Source organism: Somniosus microcephalus, chromosome 12 (genome assembly GCF_052327205.1).
Source record: "Somniosus microcephalus isolate GS21.2 chromosome 12, FLI_Smic_1.0, whole genome shotgun sequence".
Lineage (NCBI taxonomy): Eukaryota > Metazoa > Chordata > Chondrichthyes > Squaliformes > Somniosidae > Somniosus > Somniosus microcephalus.
Genome location: NC_140998.1, coordinates 73,332,386 through 73,352,767, shown reverse-complemented (window position 1 = coordinate 73,352,767; position 20,382 = coordinate 73,332,386). Strand labels below are relative to the sequence as shown.

The window sequence follows — 20,382 nt, the reverse complement described above, 5'->3', positions numbered from 1 at the left end:
TAAGGAGTTATTTTACAACTTCCAAAAAAAATATATTCCACTGAGAAGAAAAGGGTGTAAAAGAAAAGACAGCCATCCGTGGCTAAGTAAAAAAATTAAGGATAGTATTCGACTAAAAACAAGGGCATATAAGGTAGCCAAATCTAGTGGGAGGATAGAGGATTGGGAAAACTTTAAAAGACAGCAAAAAATAACTAAAAGATTGATTAAGAAAGGGAAGATAGATTATGAAAGTAAATTAGCAAAAAATATAAAAACAGATAGTAAGAGTTTTTATAGTTATATAAAAAGAAAAAGGGTGGCTAAAGTAAATGTTGGCCCCTTAGAGGATGAGACCGGGAAATTAATGGTGGGAAATATGGAGATGGCAAAAACACTGAATATTTTATATCAGTCTTTACAGTAGATGACACTAAGAATATCCCAACACTGGACAAACAGGGGGCTAAAGGGGAGGAGGAGCTAAACACGATCAAAATCACTAAGGAAGTGGTACTCGGTAAAATAATGGGACTCAAGGCGGATAAATCACCTGGACCTGATGGCTTACATCCTAGGGTCTTGAGGGAAGTGGCGGTAGGGATTGTGGATGCATTGGTAATAATTTTCCAAAACTCCCTGGACTCAGCAAAGGTCCCGGCAGACTGGAAAACTGCTAATGTAACACCCTTATTTAAAAAGGGCAGTAGACAGAAGGCTGGAAACTATAGACCGGTTAGCCTAACATCTGTGGTAGGTAAAATTTTGGAGTCCATTGTTAAGGAGACAGTAACAGGACATTTGGATAATCATAATTTAATAGGACAAAGTCAGCATGGTTTTATGAAGGGGAAGTCATGTTTGACAAATTTGCTGGAGTTCTTTGAGGAAGTAACATATAGGGTGGATAAAGGGGAACCAGTGGACGTAGTGTATTTAGACTTCCAAAAGGCATTTGACAAGGTGCCACACAAAAGATTATTGCTTAAGATAAAAAATCACGGGATTGTGGGTAATATTCTGGCATGGATAGAGGATTGGCTATCGAACAGAAGGCAGAGAGTTGGGATAAATGGTTCATTCTCAGACTGGCAATCAGTAACTAGTGGTGTTCCGCAGGGGTCAGTGCTGGGTCCCCAACTCTTTACAATCTATATTAACGATTTGGAGGAGGGGACCGAGTGTAACATATCAAAGTTTGCAGATGATACTAAGATGGGAGGGAAAGTAGTGAGTGAGGAGGACATAAAAAACCTGCAAGGGGACATCAACAGGCTAAGTAAGTGGGCAGAGATTTGGCAGATGGAATACAATACTGGAAAGTGTGAGGTTATGCACTTTGGCAGGAAAAATCGTACAGCAAGTTATTATCTTAATGGCAAGAAACTGGAAAGTACTGAAGTACAAAGGGATCTGGGGGTCCTGGTGCACGAAACTCAAAAGGTTAGTATGCAGGTGCAGCAAATGATTAAGAAAGCCAATGGAATGTTGGCTTTCATTGCTAGGGGGATAGAATATAAAAACAGGGAGGTATTGCTTCAGTTGTACAAGGTATTGGTGAGACTGCACCTGGAATACTGCGTACAGTTTTGGTGTCCATACTTAAGAAAGGACATACTTGCTCTCGAGTCAGTACAAAGAAGGTTCGCTCGGTTAATCCCGGGGATGAGGGGATGGACATATGAGGAGAGGTTGAGTAGATTGGGACTCTACTCATCGGAGTTCAGAAGAATGAGAGGCGATCTTATTGAAACATATAAGATTGTGAAGGGGTTGGATCGGGTGGATGTGGGGAGGATGTTCCCGATGATGGGTGAAACTAGAACTAGGGGGCATAGTCTTAGAATAAGGGGCTGCTCTTTCAAAACTGAGATGAGGAACTACTTCACTCAGAGGGTGGTAGGTCCATGGAATATGCTGCCCCAAAAAGCTGTAGAAGCTACATCATTACATAAATTTAAAACAGAAATAGACAGTTTCCTAGAAGTAAAGGGAATAAAGGGTTATGGGGAGCGGGCAGGAATTTGGACATGAGTCTAGGTTCGGATCGGTCATGGCCCTGTGGGTAGCGGAGCGGGCCCAGGGGCCGTGTAGCCTGATCCTGCTCCTATTTCGTGTGTCTAATTCTGTTAGATTCAGGAGATGGTTCTGTGATAGTAGATTGGCGGTTAGGATCAGCTCAGCCATGATCTTATTGAATGGCGGAGCAGGCTCGAGGGGCCGATTGGCCTACCCCTGCTCCTATTTCTTATGTTCTTATGACCTATTTCCCTTAGCAGAGGGGTCAAAAACCAGGGGGCCCAGATTTAAAGTAATTGGGGGAAGGTTTAGAGGGGATTTGAGGGGAAGTTTCTTCACCGAGGGTTGTGGGGGTCTGGAACTTGCTGCCTGAAAGGGTGGTAGAGGCAGGAACCCTAACCACATTTAAAAAGTACTTGGATGTGCACTTGGGATGCTGTAACCTGCAGGGCTATGGACCAAGAGCTGGGAAGTGGGATTAGGCTGGATAGCTCTTTGTTGGCCGGCGCGGACAGGATGGGCTGAAATGGCCTCCTTCCGTGCTGTAACTTTCTTTGATTCTATGATTCTATTTAATCCACAACCTCTTAAAAACACTCCTTGATTGGTTTTAACATTGTTGATGCATCTCAGTTTACTTGAGACTTCAGGTGGAGGTTCGGCTGTTTTTTGTTTGTAGCAAAAATAAAACCAGTAAAACCAGAAAAGAGTGCTTGACATGTATTACCCTGCATTCAGTAACCCACACATGACTGCTGCAGGGTGCACCCCAGCCAGTGGTGGCTTTTCATTAGAATCAGACTTTTTATTTGCTCTGAGAAGTCAAGGAGCTAAAACATCACAACTTAACCTAGTTATTCAATGAAGACATTTTAAAACTAATAAAACAGTTTAGTTCTGTTAAATAAAGTTTTTGATTAAGTGTTTTTTATCTTAAAGGCTCTGAAGTATTCTTTTCAAACAAATGATCGTTTGTGTTTTGTTATGGATTACGCGAATGGAGGCGAGGTAAGGAAGTTATTAGTTAATTGAACAACGGAATCTTGACGTTTTGTTTCTCTTCCAATTATCTTTCCTTATCTACCATTTTTAGGCTGATGAGCCCTTGCTGGGTACAGTTTAATATTTCTGATGTGAGAGGTCCAGCTATTTGACCATTGGGCTGGCATCACTGCTGAGTCCTCATTCAACAGTGCTTCCACCTGGAGTGACTGGAAGATGATCAGGAGTGGGAATATTAGATTATGTTTTCCCCCTCTTTCCTAATCCAATGGTGCTGAAGTCAGTTGTAACATCCCTACCACTATCCTGGCTAAAACAAACTAACTCAGCACATAAGGGCATTGAACCCGAGACCGATCTTCTGAAGGAATATTTACTAGTCCTAGCCCCTTTAGGGCTACCCTGGGTCAGGCGTATTTCTCAGGCGTTCACTTTCAACTAAAGTTTGAGGTAGCTGAATCCTAAAGACGCCTAATTGGGTCTAAAGGTCCGGGCTATCTCTCCCTAAAGGAAAGGAACAACCTGAGAATGTTACCGTCCTCCAGATAGCGCTTTTAATACGTTTAGCTAGACTGTAATGTCCTGGATATTATGGGGGTCTGGAAAACTCCCTCAGAATTCTGTAACTCTTCACCAAAGAGTGTACAGCGATTGAGTTCGTGAGTTTTTGATACAGAAGACTTATGTGAGACCATTCTAAAAATATATAGAGATTTATTAAAAGAACCGACATGCAATTTACAGTTGGTGAATCAGTCAATCGCAACGCTAACAATTCTAAAAAGAGAAAAAATACTATCTTATTATTAACAGAGAATCTTACTTTTAAATCTTAACTTTACTACAGTATTACAGTTCTTAAAGTTTTCTATATAGGATATCCATCAATATCAAATACCTTTGATCCCCGAGGTACAAAGAGTTGGCAACTACAGAGCCGCCTCTGAAGCCTAGAATCGCTTTTTGCCTGAATAAAGCGAGTCTGATATTGCATTTGAGAGTTCAATATTTCTACCCTTTTTCAGGGGTATTTCCTTTTGCTGACCCAAGTTAATTATCCCTATTCATCTTTCTGCTGACCTCTGCAATTCTTACTGCTACATCAGTTTGTAACATTCCAGAATCTTGTCTCATCTCCAGGTGTTCTGGGTTGACAATATAAAAATGGCATGAAGGGCAGGTGTTTCTTATTTTATGTCATCTTTACGAGGGTAGATGTTCCTTATCTTATGTGCCATCTTTATGAAGTTTAAATTAGAACACCTTATCCAGGGTGAACCATTGTTTTTGTTCCCAAAGGTCAGCCTGTCGGAGCCATGCACCTTCTGTTTCAATAAGGTTATTTATTCAGGGTCAACAGCTGTCTTATCTCAATAGCCAGAATTCTTTCATAGCTATTGACGTAATAAAACTCACTATGCACTTGGTTTGAGCATAGAGCAAGGCTTTAATCAACTTATTTCAGAACATGGAAGTCTAGTTGTATCCACTAGCTCCCTTGTCTTTACAAAATGTCCCTGGCAAGCTGGGGCCAACGCCCGAGTATTTATACTCCTTGGACGGCGCCACCAGCTGGCCGTCCAGTGTTATTTCATAGGTAGTTTCTCGATGATGAGATTTATGACATTTCATAGTTCGGTTTCTAGATTTCCAAACCCAGTTGGTCATGTTTTAATAAGGCCAGAACTCTTTCATAAGATGGTGTATTTTTCTGAATCGGTTATATGGCTTATTCCTTCACACTTCCTGGCATGCATGGCTCAGTTACTCACTGGGCAAACTCGCTGAGTAACTAACTCATGATTTGAAACATGAGTGAAGCTGCAAATATTTTAAACAACTCCTCGTGCTTGCTTTTATTTCAGTTATTCTTTCACTTATCAAGAGAACGTGTCTTTTCTGAGGACCGCGCCCGTTTCTACGGAACAGAGATTGTCTCCGCCTTGGATTATCTTCATTCTGAGAAAAATGTAGTGTATAGAGATCTTAAGGTAGGAAAGACATACTGTAGTGCACAGCCTTTGTCTGCAGTAAACTGTTAATGACATAATTAGAAGATATGCTGGAGTGATATGATAAATATCTCTCTTTGTGAAATTAAATATCAAGATTTCCCAAGAGGGGATACTGAATCACACAAAAAATTTCAGTTCATTAAATTGTCGAGATATTTGTCATGACGCCTCCTGTATATATGTGCGAGTTAATTTACCAGTAAGCAGAATAATAATGACTGTTTCTTGTATGTGCTGTTGCTTAATTTTGTTTAGTTGGAAAACCTTATGCTAGACAATGATGGCCACATTAAGATAACTGACTTTGGGCTTTGCAAAGAAGGTATCAAGGATGGAGCAACTATGAGAACATTCTGTGGAACTCCAGAGTATCTTGCACCAGAGGTTTGTTATTTCATTTTATTGCTCACTTTTTTTGCTGTGTGCTCTGCCAGGTGAGGGATTTCTGTGCTGGAGAATGAAACACGTTTACACATTTAACTTCCATTGTTAGCATCAAGCTTTACCAGGTCAGGTACAGTAGAGCCAGATGTTGTGTAAAAATGTTTCTGCGGCATCTCAACAGTGTGAATTTAGTTCAGTCTCAGCATTGCACTACACCAACCATCCTTACAGTCTGAATCAGGGTTTCAGATTAGTGCCGATTTGCACTACTGTCTTGTCAGTTTTGTCTTGTGGATCTGAACTTACTAGGAACCATTAACATTCAAACTCATTTTACTTCCTTTGGCTGTCAGAGAGAGGAGATTTTGATCCCATCATTGTGAGTTAGGTATTGCACTATCTAATCCCAGTTGTGTAACATATATCACAGAATCACAGAAATCACAGAAACCCCACAGTGCAGATAGAGGCCATTTCGGCCCATCGAGCCTGCACCGACACATATCCCACCCTATCCCCGTAACCCCACGTATTTAATCCCCCTAACACTAAGGGTCAATTTATCATAGCCAATCAACCTAACCCGCACATCTTTGGACTGTGGGAGGAAACCGGAGCACCCGGAGGAAACCCACGCAAACACGGGGAGAATGTGCAAACTCCACACAGACAGTCGCCCGAGGCCGGATTCGAACCCGGGTCCCTGGCGCTGTGAGGCAACAGTGCTAACCACTATGCCACCGTGCTAGCATTGTTTCACTATATTTCAGTGCAGTACAGGAGACTTTGGTTTATCCGGAGGTTGTATGTCCGGAAACCTCGATCTACCGGCAGAAATCCGGAGCCGTTTTGTTTTTTTTTCTTCTCGTGGCTTTTTTTCCCCCAACAGTCAGGCTCTGCAAAGTCTCTCTGTAACTTAGCAACAGCTTCAGAGACGCTTCCAAGGTACGGCCGACTGTTTAGAAGCTGTTACTAAGCAACAGTGTTTATTGCCAGATACGGAGCTGCAAATCTCCGTATGCTTCAACATTAACGCTGGTATGTCCGGCAGTTTTGATAGATCTGCAACAGCTCGGTCCCGTCGGTGCTGGATATAACAAAGTTTCCTGTACTAAGGAAATGCTGCACTGTCAAAAGTGCCGTCTTTCAGATGAGACATTAGACCGAGGTCCCATCTGCTCCCTCAGGTGGACTTAAAAGATGACACTATTTGAAGAAAAGTAGAGGAATATTCCCAGTGTTTTGGATAATATTTATCTCTCAATGAACATCACTTTAAAACAACAAACAGATTATATGGTCATGTATCTCATTGCCTTTTGTGGAACCTTGTGTGCAATTAGGCTGCCGCATTTCCCTACATTGTAACAGTGGCTGAAATTTTCTGTACCTGGTCGGGTGTGGGCGGTCACGACCCCGCTGTTCATTCCATTCCGCTTCTGAGATCGACTTTCTGTTAATGGCACCTATTAAGGCAGCCCTGCGCATTACCCGGCCCTATTAAATGGTGCAAGTCTGATGACATCTTCGATGACGCATTTTCAACTGAGATATTTAAAGGAGTCATGGCCACATTGCATTTGAAGGTTCATCTACGATTGTGCAGGCACTACACTGGAGCTTTTGAGTGTTCCAAACACTTGGAAACATGACTGCACAGAAGGCTGCACCCAGGTCCTCAGATGACTCCCCTCCATATGCTTGTGGAGGGAGTGAGAGCATTCAGGGAGGTCCTCTTCCCTTCGGATGGGCAGAAGAGCCCTCCCCAGCACACCAAAGGAGCCTGACTCCAAATAGCAGAGGAAGTCAACAGCAGGGATGTTGTCAGGAGGACCTGGGTGCAGTGCCGGAAACGCATCAATGATCTCATTAGATCAGGAAAGGTGAGTGCAAAGCCACACTCAACTGCATCCTGCTGTGCCTCTAATCACAGCCCCATCACTCTGCCTTCCCAAGCCTGCTCCTGCACATCCTTACTCACACCAACATACCTTGCACGTCCACCCATCCCTCTCTCTCTATCTACATTCACATGCCCATCTGATTAACCACCCCTCACTCTCGCCCTCATCCTAATGCAAACATACCAACTAACAACAGACAAGGAGGCCATTTGGATTTGGCACCCCACTCCATCATAGTCACCCTCTAATGATGCTACCCATCCATTCCTTACATTCATTCCATCACTCTCACTCAAACTTCTCTTTTTTTCCCTCCTTGCAGGAGTGTGCAGCCCACAATGAGAGGGAGAGAACCGGAGGTGGCCCTCCATCATTGGCCACCTTAACTGCAGCAGAGGAGGTTGCCCTCAAAGTCTCAGGAGTCGCAGAGCAGCTGGAGGTGGGAGGCAAAGAGACGGGCACATCTCAGCAACCTGGTGACAGAATTACATCTCATACAGCCACATGGCATACAGCAGTCACTGATATGGGGACTGATATCAGCAGCCAGTGAATGTTCATCATGTGCATAATGGTATCGTTACCCATTCTTCAGATGACATTTCTAAATCATCTCTTTACTCTCTTTAATATCCATCAAGAGCGCCCCCTCCCCCACTGTCCAGGAAGAAGAGGAAGACAACTCCTCAGAGGAGCCTCCAGCCTCTGAGGGTGCACCGTCGGCAGATATAAGCGCACCCAGCACCAGCAGATACGCCCAACTTGATGAGTCCCATGCGAGATAGAGTGGTGTTGTCACCTGGCGTGTCACAAGTCACAACTGAGCAAGAGGAGATGGTGGAGACAGGGACAGCAGTGGAGACTCCTCGCTGGAGGGCACTGGAAGCATCTAGCTCTGCTCAGCTGCATGCAGACGCTGAGAACATAAGAACATAAGAAATAGGAGCAGGAGTAGGCTATATGGCCCTTCGAGCCTGCTCCGCCATTCAATGAGATCATGGCTGATCTGCTACCTCATCTCCACTTTCCTGCACTATCCCCATATCCCTTGATTCCCTTAATATTCAAAAATCTATCAATCTCTGTCTTGAATATACTCAACAACTGAGCCTCCACAGCCCTCGGGTTGAGAATGCCAAATATTCACCACCCTCTGAGTGAAGAGATTTCTCCTCATCTCAGTCCTAAATGGCCAGCCCCTTATTCTGAGACTGTGACCCCTGGTTCTAGACTCCCCAGTCAGGGGAAACATCCTCCCTGCATCTACCCTGTCAAGCCCTGTAAGAACTTTGTATATTTCAATGAGATCACCTCTCATTCTTCTAAACTCCAGAGAACATAGACCTAGTCTACTCAATCTCTCCTCAAAGGACAGTCCCCCCATCCCAGGAACCAGTCTGGTGAACCTTCGTTGCACTCCCTCTATGGCAAGTATATCATTCCTTAGGTAAGGAGACCAAAACTGTACACAATACTCCAGGTGTGGTCTCACCGGGGCCCTATATAATTGCTGTAAGACGTCTTTACTCTTATACTCAAATGCTCTTGTAATAAAGGCCAACATACCATTTACTTTCCTAATTACTTGCTGTACCTGCATGTTAACTTTCAGTGATTTGTGTACAAGGACACCCAGGTCCCTCTGAACACCACATTTCCCAATATCTCACCATTTAAAAAATACTCTGCTTTTCTATTTTTCCTACCAAAGTGGATAACTTCACATTTCTCCACATTATATTCCATTTGCCATGTTCTTGCCCACTCACTTAGCCTGTCTATATCCCCTTGAAGCCTCCTTGCATCCTCCTCACAACTTACATTCCCACCCAGCTTTGTATCATCAGCAAACTTGGATATATTACATTTGGTCCCCTCATCCAAATCATTGATGTAGATTGTGAATAGCTGAGGCCCAAGCACTGATCCTTGAGGTACCCCACTAGTTACAGCCTGCCAACCCGAAAATGACCCGTTTATTCCTACTCTCTGTTTTCTGTCCATTAACCAATCCTCAATCCATGCTAGTATATTACTCCCAATCCCATGAGCCCTAATTTTGCTTAATAACCTCTTGTGTGGCATCTTATCGAATGCCTTCTGAAAATCCAAATACACCACACGCACTGGCTCCCCCTTATCTATTCTGTTAGTTACAACCTCAAAAAACTCCAACAGATTTGTCAAACACAATTTCCCTTTCATAAATCCGTGTTGACTCTGCCCAATCCTATTATTATTTTCTAAGTGCCCTGTTACCACGTCCTTAATAATAGATTCTAGCATTTTCCCTACGACTGATGTCAGGCTAACTGGTCTGTAGTTCCCCGTTTTCTCTCTCCCTCCTTTCTTAAATAGTGGGGTTACATTTGCTACCTTCCAATCTACAGGAACCGTTCTAGAATCTATGGAATTTTGGAAAATGACAACCAATGCATTCACTATCTCTATAGCCACCTCTTTCAAAACCCTAGGATGTAGGCCATCAGGTTCAGGGGATTTATCTGCTTTCAGTCCCATTAATTTCTCCAGTACTATTTTTTTACTAATACTAATTTCTTTCAGTTCCTCATTCTCGCTAGAGACTTGGTTCTCCACTATTTCCAGGAGGTTTTTTGTGTCTTCCGTGAAGACAGACACAAAGTATTTGTTTAATTTCTCAGCCATTTCCTTATTCCCCATTATAACTTCTCCTGTCTCAGCCTGTAAGGGGCCCACATTTACTTTTGCTAATCTTTTCCTTTTTACATATCTATGGAAGCTATTACAGTCTGTTTTTATGTCTCTTGGTAGTTTACTCTCATTCTATTTTCCCTTTCTTTATCAGTTTTGTTGTCCTCCTTTGCTGAATTCTAAAATCCTCCCTATCCTCAGACTTACTACTCTTTTTGGCAAAATTATAAGCCTCTTCCTTTGACCTAATACTATCTTTAACTTTTCTTAGCCACAGTTGGACCACTTTTCCTATGGGGTTTTTGTTCCTTAAAGGAATGTATATTTGTTGTAAATTATGTATTCATTCCTTAAATGCTAGCCATAGCTTGCCTACCCTCAAACCTTTTAACGTAGTTTTCTAATCTATCGTAGTCAACTCGCCCCTCATACCTACATAGTTTGCTTTGTTTAAATTATAGACCCTAGTTTCAGATTTAACTAAATCACTTTCAAACTCAATATTAAATTCTATCATATTATGGTCACTCTTCCCTAAAGGCCCCTTTTCTACAAGGTTATTAATTAACCCTTTTCTCATTGCACAATACTAGATCTATAATAGCCTGTTCCCTAGTTGGTTCCTTAATGTACTGATCTAGAAAACTGTCTTGCATGCATTCCATGAATTCGTCCTCCACTCTATTACTGTAAATTTGGTTTGCCCAGTCTAAATGTAGATTAAAGTCCCCCATGATTACTCTATTACCCTTGTTACATGTGCCTCTAATTTCCTGATTTATACTCTGCTCTGTATCACAACTACTGTTTGGGGGCTGATAAACAACTCCCAACAATGTTATCTGCCACTTGCTGTTTCTTAGCTCCACCCAAACTGATTCTACTTCTTGATTTTCGGAGCTAAGATCCTCTCTTTACTGTCTTTATCCCATCCTTTATTATCAGGGCTACCCCTCCTCCTTTTCCATTTTGCCTATCTCTTCTAAAAGTTAAGTATCCTGGAATATTTAGTTCCCAACCTTGGCCACTTTACAACCACGTCTCCATTATGGCTATTGGATCAAACCTGTTAATTTGTATCTGTGCTGTTACTTCATCTATTTTGTTGCGAATGCTTCGCACATTCAGATGTAGTGCCTTTAGCTTTGACTTATTTCTATTTTTCCCTGATGTCACCTTAGTCACTGATGCCTTATTACCTTTGTTACTCTCTCTGTCCCTTCCTGACCCACTGCTTATTTTTACCCAAAACTCTACTCTGCTCTAGAGCCTTGACATTTCTCCCGCTGCTTTTAAATTTATTCTTTCCTGAATCCTCCCACCCCCAATCCCCCCCGCTTCAATAGTTTAAAGCCCTGTCCACTGCCCTAGTTATTCGGTTTGCCAGGACACTGGTACCAGCTGGTTTAAGTGGAACGCATCCCAACGGAACAGCTCCCTCTTTCCCCAGTACTGGTGCCAGTGCCCCATGAACTGAAACCTCTTCCTCACCACTCTTTGAACCATGCATTTAAACCTCTAATCTGTTTGTCCCTATGCCAATTTGCGCGTGGCTCAGGTAACTATCCAGAGATTATTACCTTTGAGGTTCTGCTTTTTAATTTGGATCCTAGCTCCTCAAACTCCCTCAGCAGAATCGCATTCCTAGTTCTACCTATGTCATTGGTTCCTACATGGACCACAACAACTGGATCCTCCCCCTCCCATTCCAAGTCCTTCTCTGCGAGGAGATGTCTTTAACCCTGGCAACCGGGCAGGCAACACATCCTTCAGAACTCTCAGTCGCAGCTGCAGAGAACAGTATCTATCCCCCTGACTATACTGTCCCCTACCGCAAGTACATTCCCTTTCACTCCCCCCACTTGAGTGACCTCCTGCATCATGGTGCCATGGTTAGCTTGCTCATCCATCATACAGGCTTTTCCTTCATCCACACGGGCAGCAAGAACCTCATACCTGTTGGACAAGGGCAAAGGCTGAGGCTCCTCCAGCACTGCCCCTGGGGTCCCCTTAACTGCCTGAGTTGCAGTCACACCCTCCTGTCCCTGACCACTAACCAGACCTGTACCACTACCTAACCTAAGGGGTGTGACTGCCTCCTGGATCAAAGTGCCCAGGTAACTCTCCCCATCCCTGATGCCCCGCAATGTCTGCACCTCAGATTCCAGCTCAAAAACTCGGAGCTGAAGTTCCTCAATATGCAGGCACTTGCTGCAAACGTGGTTGTCCGGGATCACAATGCTCTCCACAAACTCCCACATGACACCACCTGCACTGCCATCCCTATAGGACCTTGTTTTATTTAATTAAATTTTTATTTAGGTAACTTAGCTTACAGTGTAGTTTCTTGACTACTTGATCTAGCTTAAGTTAAGGGTACTGAAATTAAATATCTACCTGTAACACAAAGCACTACAAATAGTGTAGGCAAAAAGCAGCAACTCCTTCCCCCTCTTCGAATTCCCACTCTTTCCAAATTCCCAAATAAAGCACTCTGTTCAAGTCCACTCTGTTTAATCCTGCTCTGTGCAGGGGGGAGGGTGGGCATCCAGAAAGGGGGTGATCCTGGAGATGCAGGAAGAAGTGCAGGAGACTTTGACAGATTTTGCGACCACGATGTCTGCAAGTGTGCACCACCAACATGAGCACCACCTTGTCGCAGGTGATGGCAACTGTAGGCTCTTCCATGGAAAGGATGGCCACCCACAATGAGCAGCTAATGTACCACTCACAGGAGTGCATGGTATCTATGGAGAATAGATGGTTATCTATGGCGAATAGATGGCAGACGCTCATAGACCTACTCTCTAGGAGTGATGTAAACGTAGACTTGGGTCCTCATGGCCCCACATGAAGTGCAGCTAGGTGCTCTCCATCTCCTTGCTAGCCAGTAAGTGCAGGTGGCCCTTGAGAGGGATGATGGTGAGAGGGGATGTGGAAGTGGGGGCTCCTCTCCAAGCATTCACACTTCTCCCCCGTTGCCTCCCCCTCAGTCAGAGCCCCACACATCTCCTGGGATCGCGATGGTCAAGTCTGCCCCTGCACAGGAGCAGACTTTGGTGGGGCAATCACAGGCTCCAAGAACCAGAGGATGTCTGCCAAAAGTGTCTATGCAGTCACAGCAGGGAAGTGAGGAGGCTGCCTCTACCTCTGCTGAAGCCATAGGGATTGCACCTCGTAGAAGCACGTGCAAGAGAAAGATGAAACTCAAGTAGATGCACAAGTGGAAGCACTTGGGTGTTTTAATAACTGTTTGTGTGAAGTTTACATTAATCTGATGCCACAGATAAAAATTACTATTTTCACCACTTTCCAGACATGGCCAATTCTGTCTGCAACTTTGGAAGTGGTTTAGTGAGTTGGAGTGAATGGTGAGACAAAACATTATCTCCAGCAATGGTAGGCAGTGTGAAAGGAATGGCTTGGTCATTGTAGGGATGCTTTATGGTGTTGCTGTGGGGTGGTGGGAACCTGGTGCAGCCATATGGGTGTAATGCCTGAAGTTAAGCATATCTGGCCATGATGAGGCCACCCCTGGCCTCCCAGCCAGCAATGTGCTCAGGTGCTGGTGGGATCTGGACCACAGATTCCTCCTGCTCCTCCTCCTCCTCATCTCCCAGCTGATGTTCCTCCTCCTCCTCTGAAGAGGCTGTGTGCTCAGAGCCTTGCTCCTCATGCAGCACTAATCCTCGCAGCTGAGCTCTGTTATGCAGGGCTCAGCTGACCACGAAGACTGGAGACCCTGGCTGGTGCATACTGAAGGGCTCCTCCAGATCTGTCAAGGCATCTGAAGTGCATTTTCAGCATGTCTATTGTCTGCTCTATGACACATCTGGTGGAAATGTGGCTTTCATTATATCACTCCTTGGCCTCAGTACTTGGCCTTCTCAAGGGTGCCATGAGCCATGTCTTCAGTAGATGGCCCTTGTCTCCAAGCAGCCAGCCGGAAAGTCTGTTTGGAGGAGCGAAGAGCTGAGGGAGGGTGGACTGATGCATGACAAAAGAGTCATGACAGCTGCCAGGGAATTTGGCGTACACATGCATGATGATCTTCCTATGGTTGGAGACAAGCTGCACATTGAGGGAGTGGAAGCCCTTGCGGTTCACAAATACTCTTGGGTGATGATGGGGTGCCCTGATGGCCAGATGTGTGCAGTCAATGATGCCCTGCACCCATGGGAAGCCAGCTAGAGCGGCAAAGTCGAGCGCCCGCTCAGTAACACTGAGTTCATCAGTGGCAAAGTTGATATAATTGGCTGACTTGTCAAAAAGGGCATCAGTGACCTGTGTGATGCATCTGTGGGCGGCTGACTGCGAGATGCTGCAAATGTCTGCTGCAGATCCCTGGAAGGAGCCTGAGTTGAAGAAGTTGAGGGTGCTGGTGACTTTGACAGTCACTAGTAAGGCATGTCCACCCACTCCTCTGGGCTGCAGGTCTTGCTCCAGCAATCTGCAAATGTCTGCAACGACCTGGCGCGATAGCCTGAGCCTCCTTTGGCATTGCTCTTTAGTCATGTTGAGGAAGTTCATCCTCTGCCGGTATACCCTGTGTTGGGGGTATCGCCTCCAGTGCGGTGCGGTACAGCCCTGCACTGATGTCCTATGCCCTGTGCAGCATCAGCTGGTTGAGGAGAAGGTTGGTGGTGTTAGTGGTGCTGGTGTGCCTGGTGTTGGGGCTGGTTGTGGTCCGATTCTGAGGACCAAGGTGAGACAGTATAAATGGCACCCATGCTTATGTATTAGATGGCAGGTCAAGTAGAGATAACAGAAACAATCTGTCAATGGTGTGATAGGTTCTACCAATGAGGTAAAAGACTTGCAACCTGTAGAAAGCTAAATCTGTGCTGACAATGCACTCAGCAACAGCATCTGCCTTAGGAAAGTAACCAGGTGTCAGTTGGGAGTATTTACTGTGCTTTCCACACTATGCACTTATGAGCTGGATCAGTGGCCACTGAACTTCTGTGTCAGGTTCACAGACGTGGTTCCCGAGTCGGGTGATTCCCGTGGCTTAAAAAGAAACTTTAGGGTCTGTCAACTACCTAATAATCATCTAAATTAGCTCAGCCGCCTCTGCCGTTCGGGATGCTGGCAAACGCGCCCGAGGGAAAGAAGCGTAGGGGCGGGATGATGGCGGGTTCTCGACCCGCTCTGTTATTTCAAATTTCCCTCCTGACCTGCCTCCAATCACGCCCACACGGACGCCAGAAAATTCCGGCCACTGACTAAGTTTCAAAAGTACTTCATAGGCTATAAAGTACTTTGGGATGTCCTGAGGTCGTGAAAGGTGCTATACAAATGCAAATCCTTTCTTTTTACTTTAGCACAGAAAATGTTATTGGAACTGGCTTTGGGATAAATTTTAAGCAAGGCCACCTAGGGCAGTTTAAAAAATTCTTTGAATTTAACGTGTTCGACTGATTTAGTTCGTAAATCTACTGAGGTATTTCTCTAAACAGAAATGTCAGGATTTACTTTTATGGCATTATTGGTCCATCATTATTTTTTGTGCAAATGACAACTTGTTACCTTGTTAATTTTAACATACTTCCTCATCTTTTAACCATGAGACTTTGTTGCTAGACACTAAGTTCCTTTTGAAAATACCACACTGGGAACCATCCGTTTGTCTCATTTGCATGTCTGTAAGCACAGAAGTATCACTTCAGTAACTTTGGAACCTTATGTGATTTTTTTTATTTTACCACACTTGAATCACTTTCCTGTCATCCGTCTCTGGGTTTGTTTTGAAAATCGCCATGTTTGGAGCAGTTGTTTCAAACAATGGGTCTGCGAGGAGTTTGTTGTACAATAATATATTACATGAACAATTTTAAAATGCTTTATGGTACAGTGCTTTGGCTCAATTTGGAAAAAATGACTTCCTGTACTCTGGCTTTTAGTACCTTTTTAAAATGTGGGGTTATTGAAAAACGACATCTATCTTAAAGTCTAAACTAAAAGTACTGAAATGTTACTTGGTAATTAAAGGAGCTTTAATAGTATATTGTGTATGTATGTGTGGTTTGATTCCAGGCTCCCATTTTTGTAAACCTATATCATGACACGAGGTTGTAAAGTTCATTGATACCAGTTTCAGCTGCAGTTTAAACATCAGTGCCTTATGCTAGAAAACCTGACTCTGTGGGTTAAGTGAGAAATGTTTACTAATAAATTTAAGGTCTCACTAGTAAAATATCAGTTTTATTTACTACCCAGAGAGAAATAGTTTAGTAATATAAATTCTCTCCAGAAGCAAAACTAAGGAATTAGTACTCAATTTATAAATAACAGTGCCATTTTGAATATTATGTAGAACTCAGTTAATTATTAGAAATATGACCTAAAGGGCACAACTGAAGGTATATTCTATTACCATATCTGGAGACTGATCAGAGATACACTGGAATGAATAAAAGGAACTTGTGAATGTGCAGATAATGAAACTACACATTCAGGAGCATTTCCTTCTACCCTCCTCAAACTCCAAGTAGTATTGTACACTTGGACTATAGTTCCATAAATTGTAAATGAAGATGCCATTAATAAAAGTTGAAGGTGGACAGAAGCACAGCACAGCATAAAGAAAGAGCTAGAGGTGTTTAAAGCTAAGAAAGTTGTTTAAATAAGAACAATTTGGTTCTTCACTCAAATTTGGAAGATTGTGCTGAAGCGACCTTATACAATTCGAAACCGCATACTAAAGGATTTTGAATTTTTTGGTTACTAACCTAGGAACAATGCCCTTAAAATGAAAAAGTAAATGTTCTCTGCTTTAATGTCATCTTTTGACTTGGGCACTGGAATGTAGAATAGTTGCTTCTGTTTACACAGTTGTTGTATAGTTGTTTTTAGCTGCATGCTGGAATTTGGTTCAGGGGATGGTAGTATCTTGGAAATGTGAGCTTCTGGTTATCAAAGGCTTCAATGTTTATAGCTGCCTTGGTTTCTCTTGTAAATTGTGTTAAACAGCTGTCACACATTGTCCTTGTGATATTCTAGTGCTGCCCATTTTAACAGACTTCAGTTTTTCTCATTGTTTCACCATAATATTCACAAATGGGGATGTGGTGTGGGCATTCTGCGGATACCACCAAACTTCCTTTATTTTTGCAGCTGAGTTATCAGCAGTCTGTGATTAATTGGAGTTACTTTTATTGATGGTACCTCACCATGAAATGTGTAAAACCTGAAAGTCAGGAACCTTTTCAGAGGCCCACCCTACTTAAAAACAACTCCCCCCCCCCCCTACACACACACAGAGTTTACCCAATGAATAGCAGGTCTATCCAGACCAGGAAGGTCCTAGGTTTGATCCCAGGTTTGTGAGCAAGCAGAGGGCTGCTGCAGTTGATTTTGGTGGCTTTTATTAGGGAGGTTGCCCCTTCTGATCACTATCCAGCATTACAGAAGTACAACTGATGGGAGACTTCTTGCTCTCCCTCTGTTAGCTGCATTTCTGGATTTAAATGCCTGACACTCGAGGAACCAACAGCATTGTAAACCCATAGTGAATGTGCTGTTGGATTAAGGGAGCTGGTTTCAAGAAGGTAAGTGCATGGAGCCAGTCCTACAAAATTGCACTGAAAGGGCAACTGGGTGTCTTCATTACGCAGCAGAGCTCAGTGCGACCAGCAGTATTAAAGTAAAAGGGGGAGAGTTTTTGTATGGAGGTCCCTCCATAAGACAGGAACAATAATAATAGACCACATAAAAGCACCTTCTAACTGGCTGCTGCTGTGTGAGAGCAGCCTGGGACAGCTCGTTCTCTTTCCTATAGGTAGTGCCTGGCCATGGCTGGGTGCTTTTTTTCTGACAGCACAGCTGAGATCAAGAGGTCTCCATGTGAGGAACTAAAATCTTGAATATGTGTCCTATCCTTCTAATCCTGACCATGTTGCAGTAACTATATTCTTTCTTACCAAACACCAGGCCTTTTAAAGATGGAACCTGAATCAATTCTAAAAATGCCGAGGCTGTTGATGGTTTGCCGAGAAAGATGAGCTTCAGTTGCCTCTTGTTAATTGATCCATAAAAATGACACTGGGTGTCATCAATAGAGAAACAAATTTGCCATGCTCCATGGTTTTCAGGAGGCACAACTAATAAAGGAATTGAAACATAAAGTCTGATTTCAGCAGAACCAAAAGAAACTTGTAAAATTAAATCCTAGTGTTATTGCATGTGTCTATTAGACACGTTATTCCCTGCGGTGCTCGCCGGTCACGGAAGGCCTCAAGTGTACTGGTGGACTCCCTCTCTGGAGCCACCAGGGAAGAGGCTGCTAATTACAATTGAAAACAAAGAATGTCATTTATTTTTACATCAGAGTTTGAGGTCTTTTCTTTACTGTATTCAGGCAGTTTCTATAAATGATTATCATTTTCAGAATCTAATTTTAATCTCCCTCTCTGGCTTTTTTGTAAGTATTTTTGGTATTTTATAGACTAATCTAGGGTATATTAATATTGCTGCATAGATGCCAAATTTCTATTCTTCCTTCGCTTATCCAGTCTGTGGTGCAGTGTGGGAAGAATTTGCTCTGACTAGTACATTTGTATGTTGGACCAATGCAATACAACTCGATGGCTGTCCCTGCCAGTAAAGGGTAGTTAGTACGATATGGATCAGGAACTCTATGTGGGGATTTGAGAAGCTGTGAAATGACAGCTGTAGAACTTGTGATGAAATGCACTGCAAGCCAGTATTGCAAGCACCTGAAGAGGGGGGGAGGGTAAGGTTATTCCTAATTAAGATACATTTAATTAACTACAACTTATTTGAAAGTTGTGTCTTTTAACAGTTGATTTGTAAGGTTTCGGTTTCATCGATAAGATCATCAGGAATTTTGAGTCCAGGGTGATACCTTCTGAGCAGTAAAACTTTCTGATTACTCCTAACAGAGTTGATGAGTGTAGCTCCTGGAATTCTGGCAGGCAAGCAGCTGTGTTTCTCCTATACATATATGGGGCAGCTGTACAACCAGCTGTCGCTTGGTTTGAATCATACAGGCAGGAGCTGCTGTAAATAGACCTGTGTGTAAGTAACATAATACCTGCTCAGATTCTTGACGGCAGATGAGTTCTGCAATTCTCCACAAACCTTATTAAGAATTAAAAATGAACAATTACACCAGCTATTAATGTAGACAAGATCAATCAAATCACCCTAAATGTATTGAGGCAATTTCAGAAGACCTCTGACTCATGAACTCAAAAGAAATGCTTTTTTTTAATTGAATTTAGATTCGGTAATGGTCTCGACAAAAATAAGTTTCACTGTAAAGTTTCTAAACATGGGTTGTTACATCAATGGGTGAACTGTGAGTTTTCGAGTATTAATCAGAAAGGTCATACCATTAATTATACTGAAAACTGAAGTGATTTTACTCTAAACCTGTTGGCCTTGCATTTTATGAAATAGATTGTAGTTTTATCCCTTTACAAATTGATAGTGAGGAAGGATAATTTTTTTGCGGTGCATTGCATCTGTAATTACAAAATCAGTGTTTAGGGTGAAACCTTTCATTGCATTGTTTCTAGAACATTCCAGTTAAGTATTCATCTTTTTAGATAAATGATTATGGGTCAGTTTTATTTCAATTTCATCATTTAAGTTTTATTAATTTTCATGGAAACAGATCTTGGAAATTACTAAGTATGCCTTGTGGCTTTTTTTAACCATTCTGTTTGGATTCACCTATTCCACAAGTGTACACTTATGACCTGCCTTCTCTGTGACTGGTACACTATCTCTCCTCGTCCTCCTTGACCTTTCTGCAGCTTTTGACATGCTTAACCATGCCATCTGCTCCAGTGCCTCTTCTCCACTGCCCAGCTCTGTGGAACTGGCCCATAGTTCCACGCTCATCTAACTGGGCATAGAGCATCTCCAGCAATGGTTTCTCTGCACCTTCACCTCCGGAGTCCTCAGAAATCTGTCTTTGGCCCTTTCTTTTCATTTACATGCTATTCCATTTTGACCTCATCTGCTGAATTAAGATCAGCTTTCACATGTTACACCAATGACACCCAGCTCTCGCTCCCAACACCTCCACTGCCTCTTTGTTGTTAAACTGCTTGTCCAGTATCCAATCTCATTCAGTCTTCACTTCCTGCAGCTAAACATTGGAAAGACTAAAGCTATCAACTTTGGACCCCTGCAACTAATTCTGCTCTCTTACCGTTGAATCCATCCCCCTCCCCAGCTACTCGCTCCAGTTGAACCAGTCCGCTCGCAATCTCTGTGTCCTGTTCAGCCCCGAGCTGGGTTTCTGACTCCATATATTCTCCATCATAAAGATTGCTTACTTACACCTCTGTAACATTACCTGCCCTGCTTCTACCTCAGTCCATTTGCCACTGAAATCTTCATACTTCATCACCTCCAGACTTGATTACTCCAAC

General features: G+C 43.2%; 1 protein-coding gene across 4 annotated transcripts in view; it reads left to right on the top strand.

The window, feature by feature from the left end:
- Nucleotides 1–20,382, top strand: part of akt1 (AKT serine/threonine kinase 1) — a 127,605-nt gene that overhangs the window by 96,213 nt on the left and 11,010 nt on the right. For 3 of the 4 annotated variants that reach the window (XR_015080225.1, XM_086003113.1, XM_086003114.1), the window contains exons 8-10: nucleotides 2,938–3,006; nucleotides 4,866–4,991; nucleotides 5,271–5,399. Coding sequence is in view for 3 of the 4 variants with exons in the window: in XM_086003113.1 (XP_085859239.1) it covers nucleotides 2,938–3,006; nucleotides 4,866–4,991; nucleotides 5,271–5,399 (324 nt within the window). In the remaining variant the exon portion in view is untranslated. Of the gene's footprint in view, nucleotides 1–2,937; nucleotides 3,007–4,865; nucleotides 4,992–5,270; nucleotides 5,400–7,625; nucleotides 7,872–20,382 lie in introns of those variants that run through there. The other variant, XM_086003115.1, reaches the window with a different exon arrangement.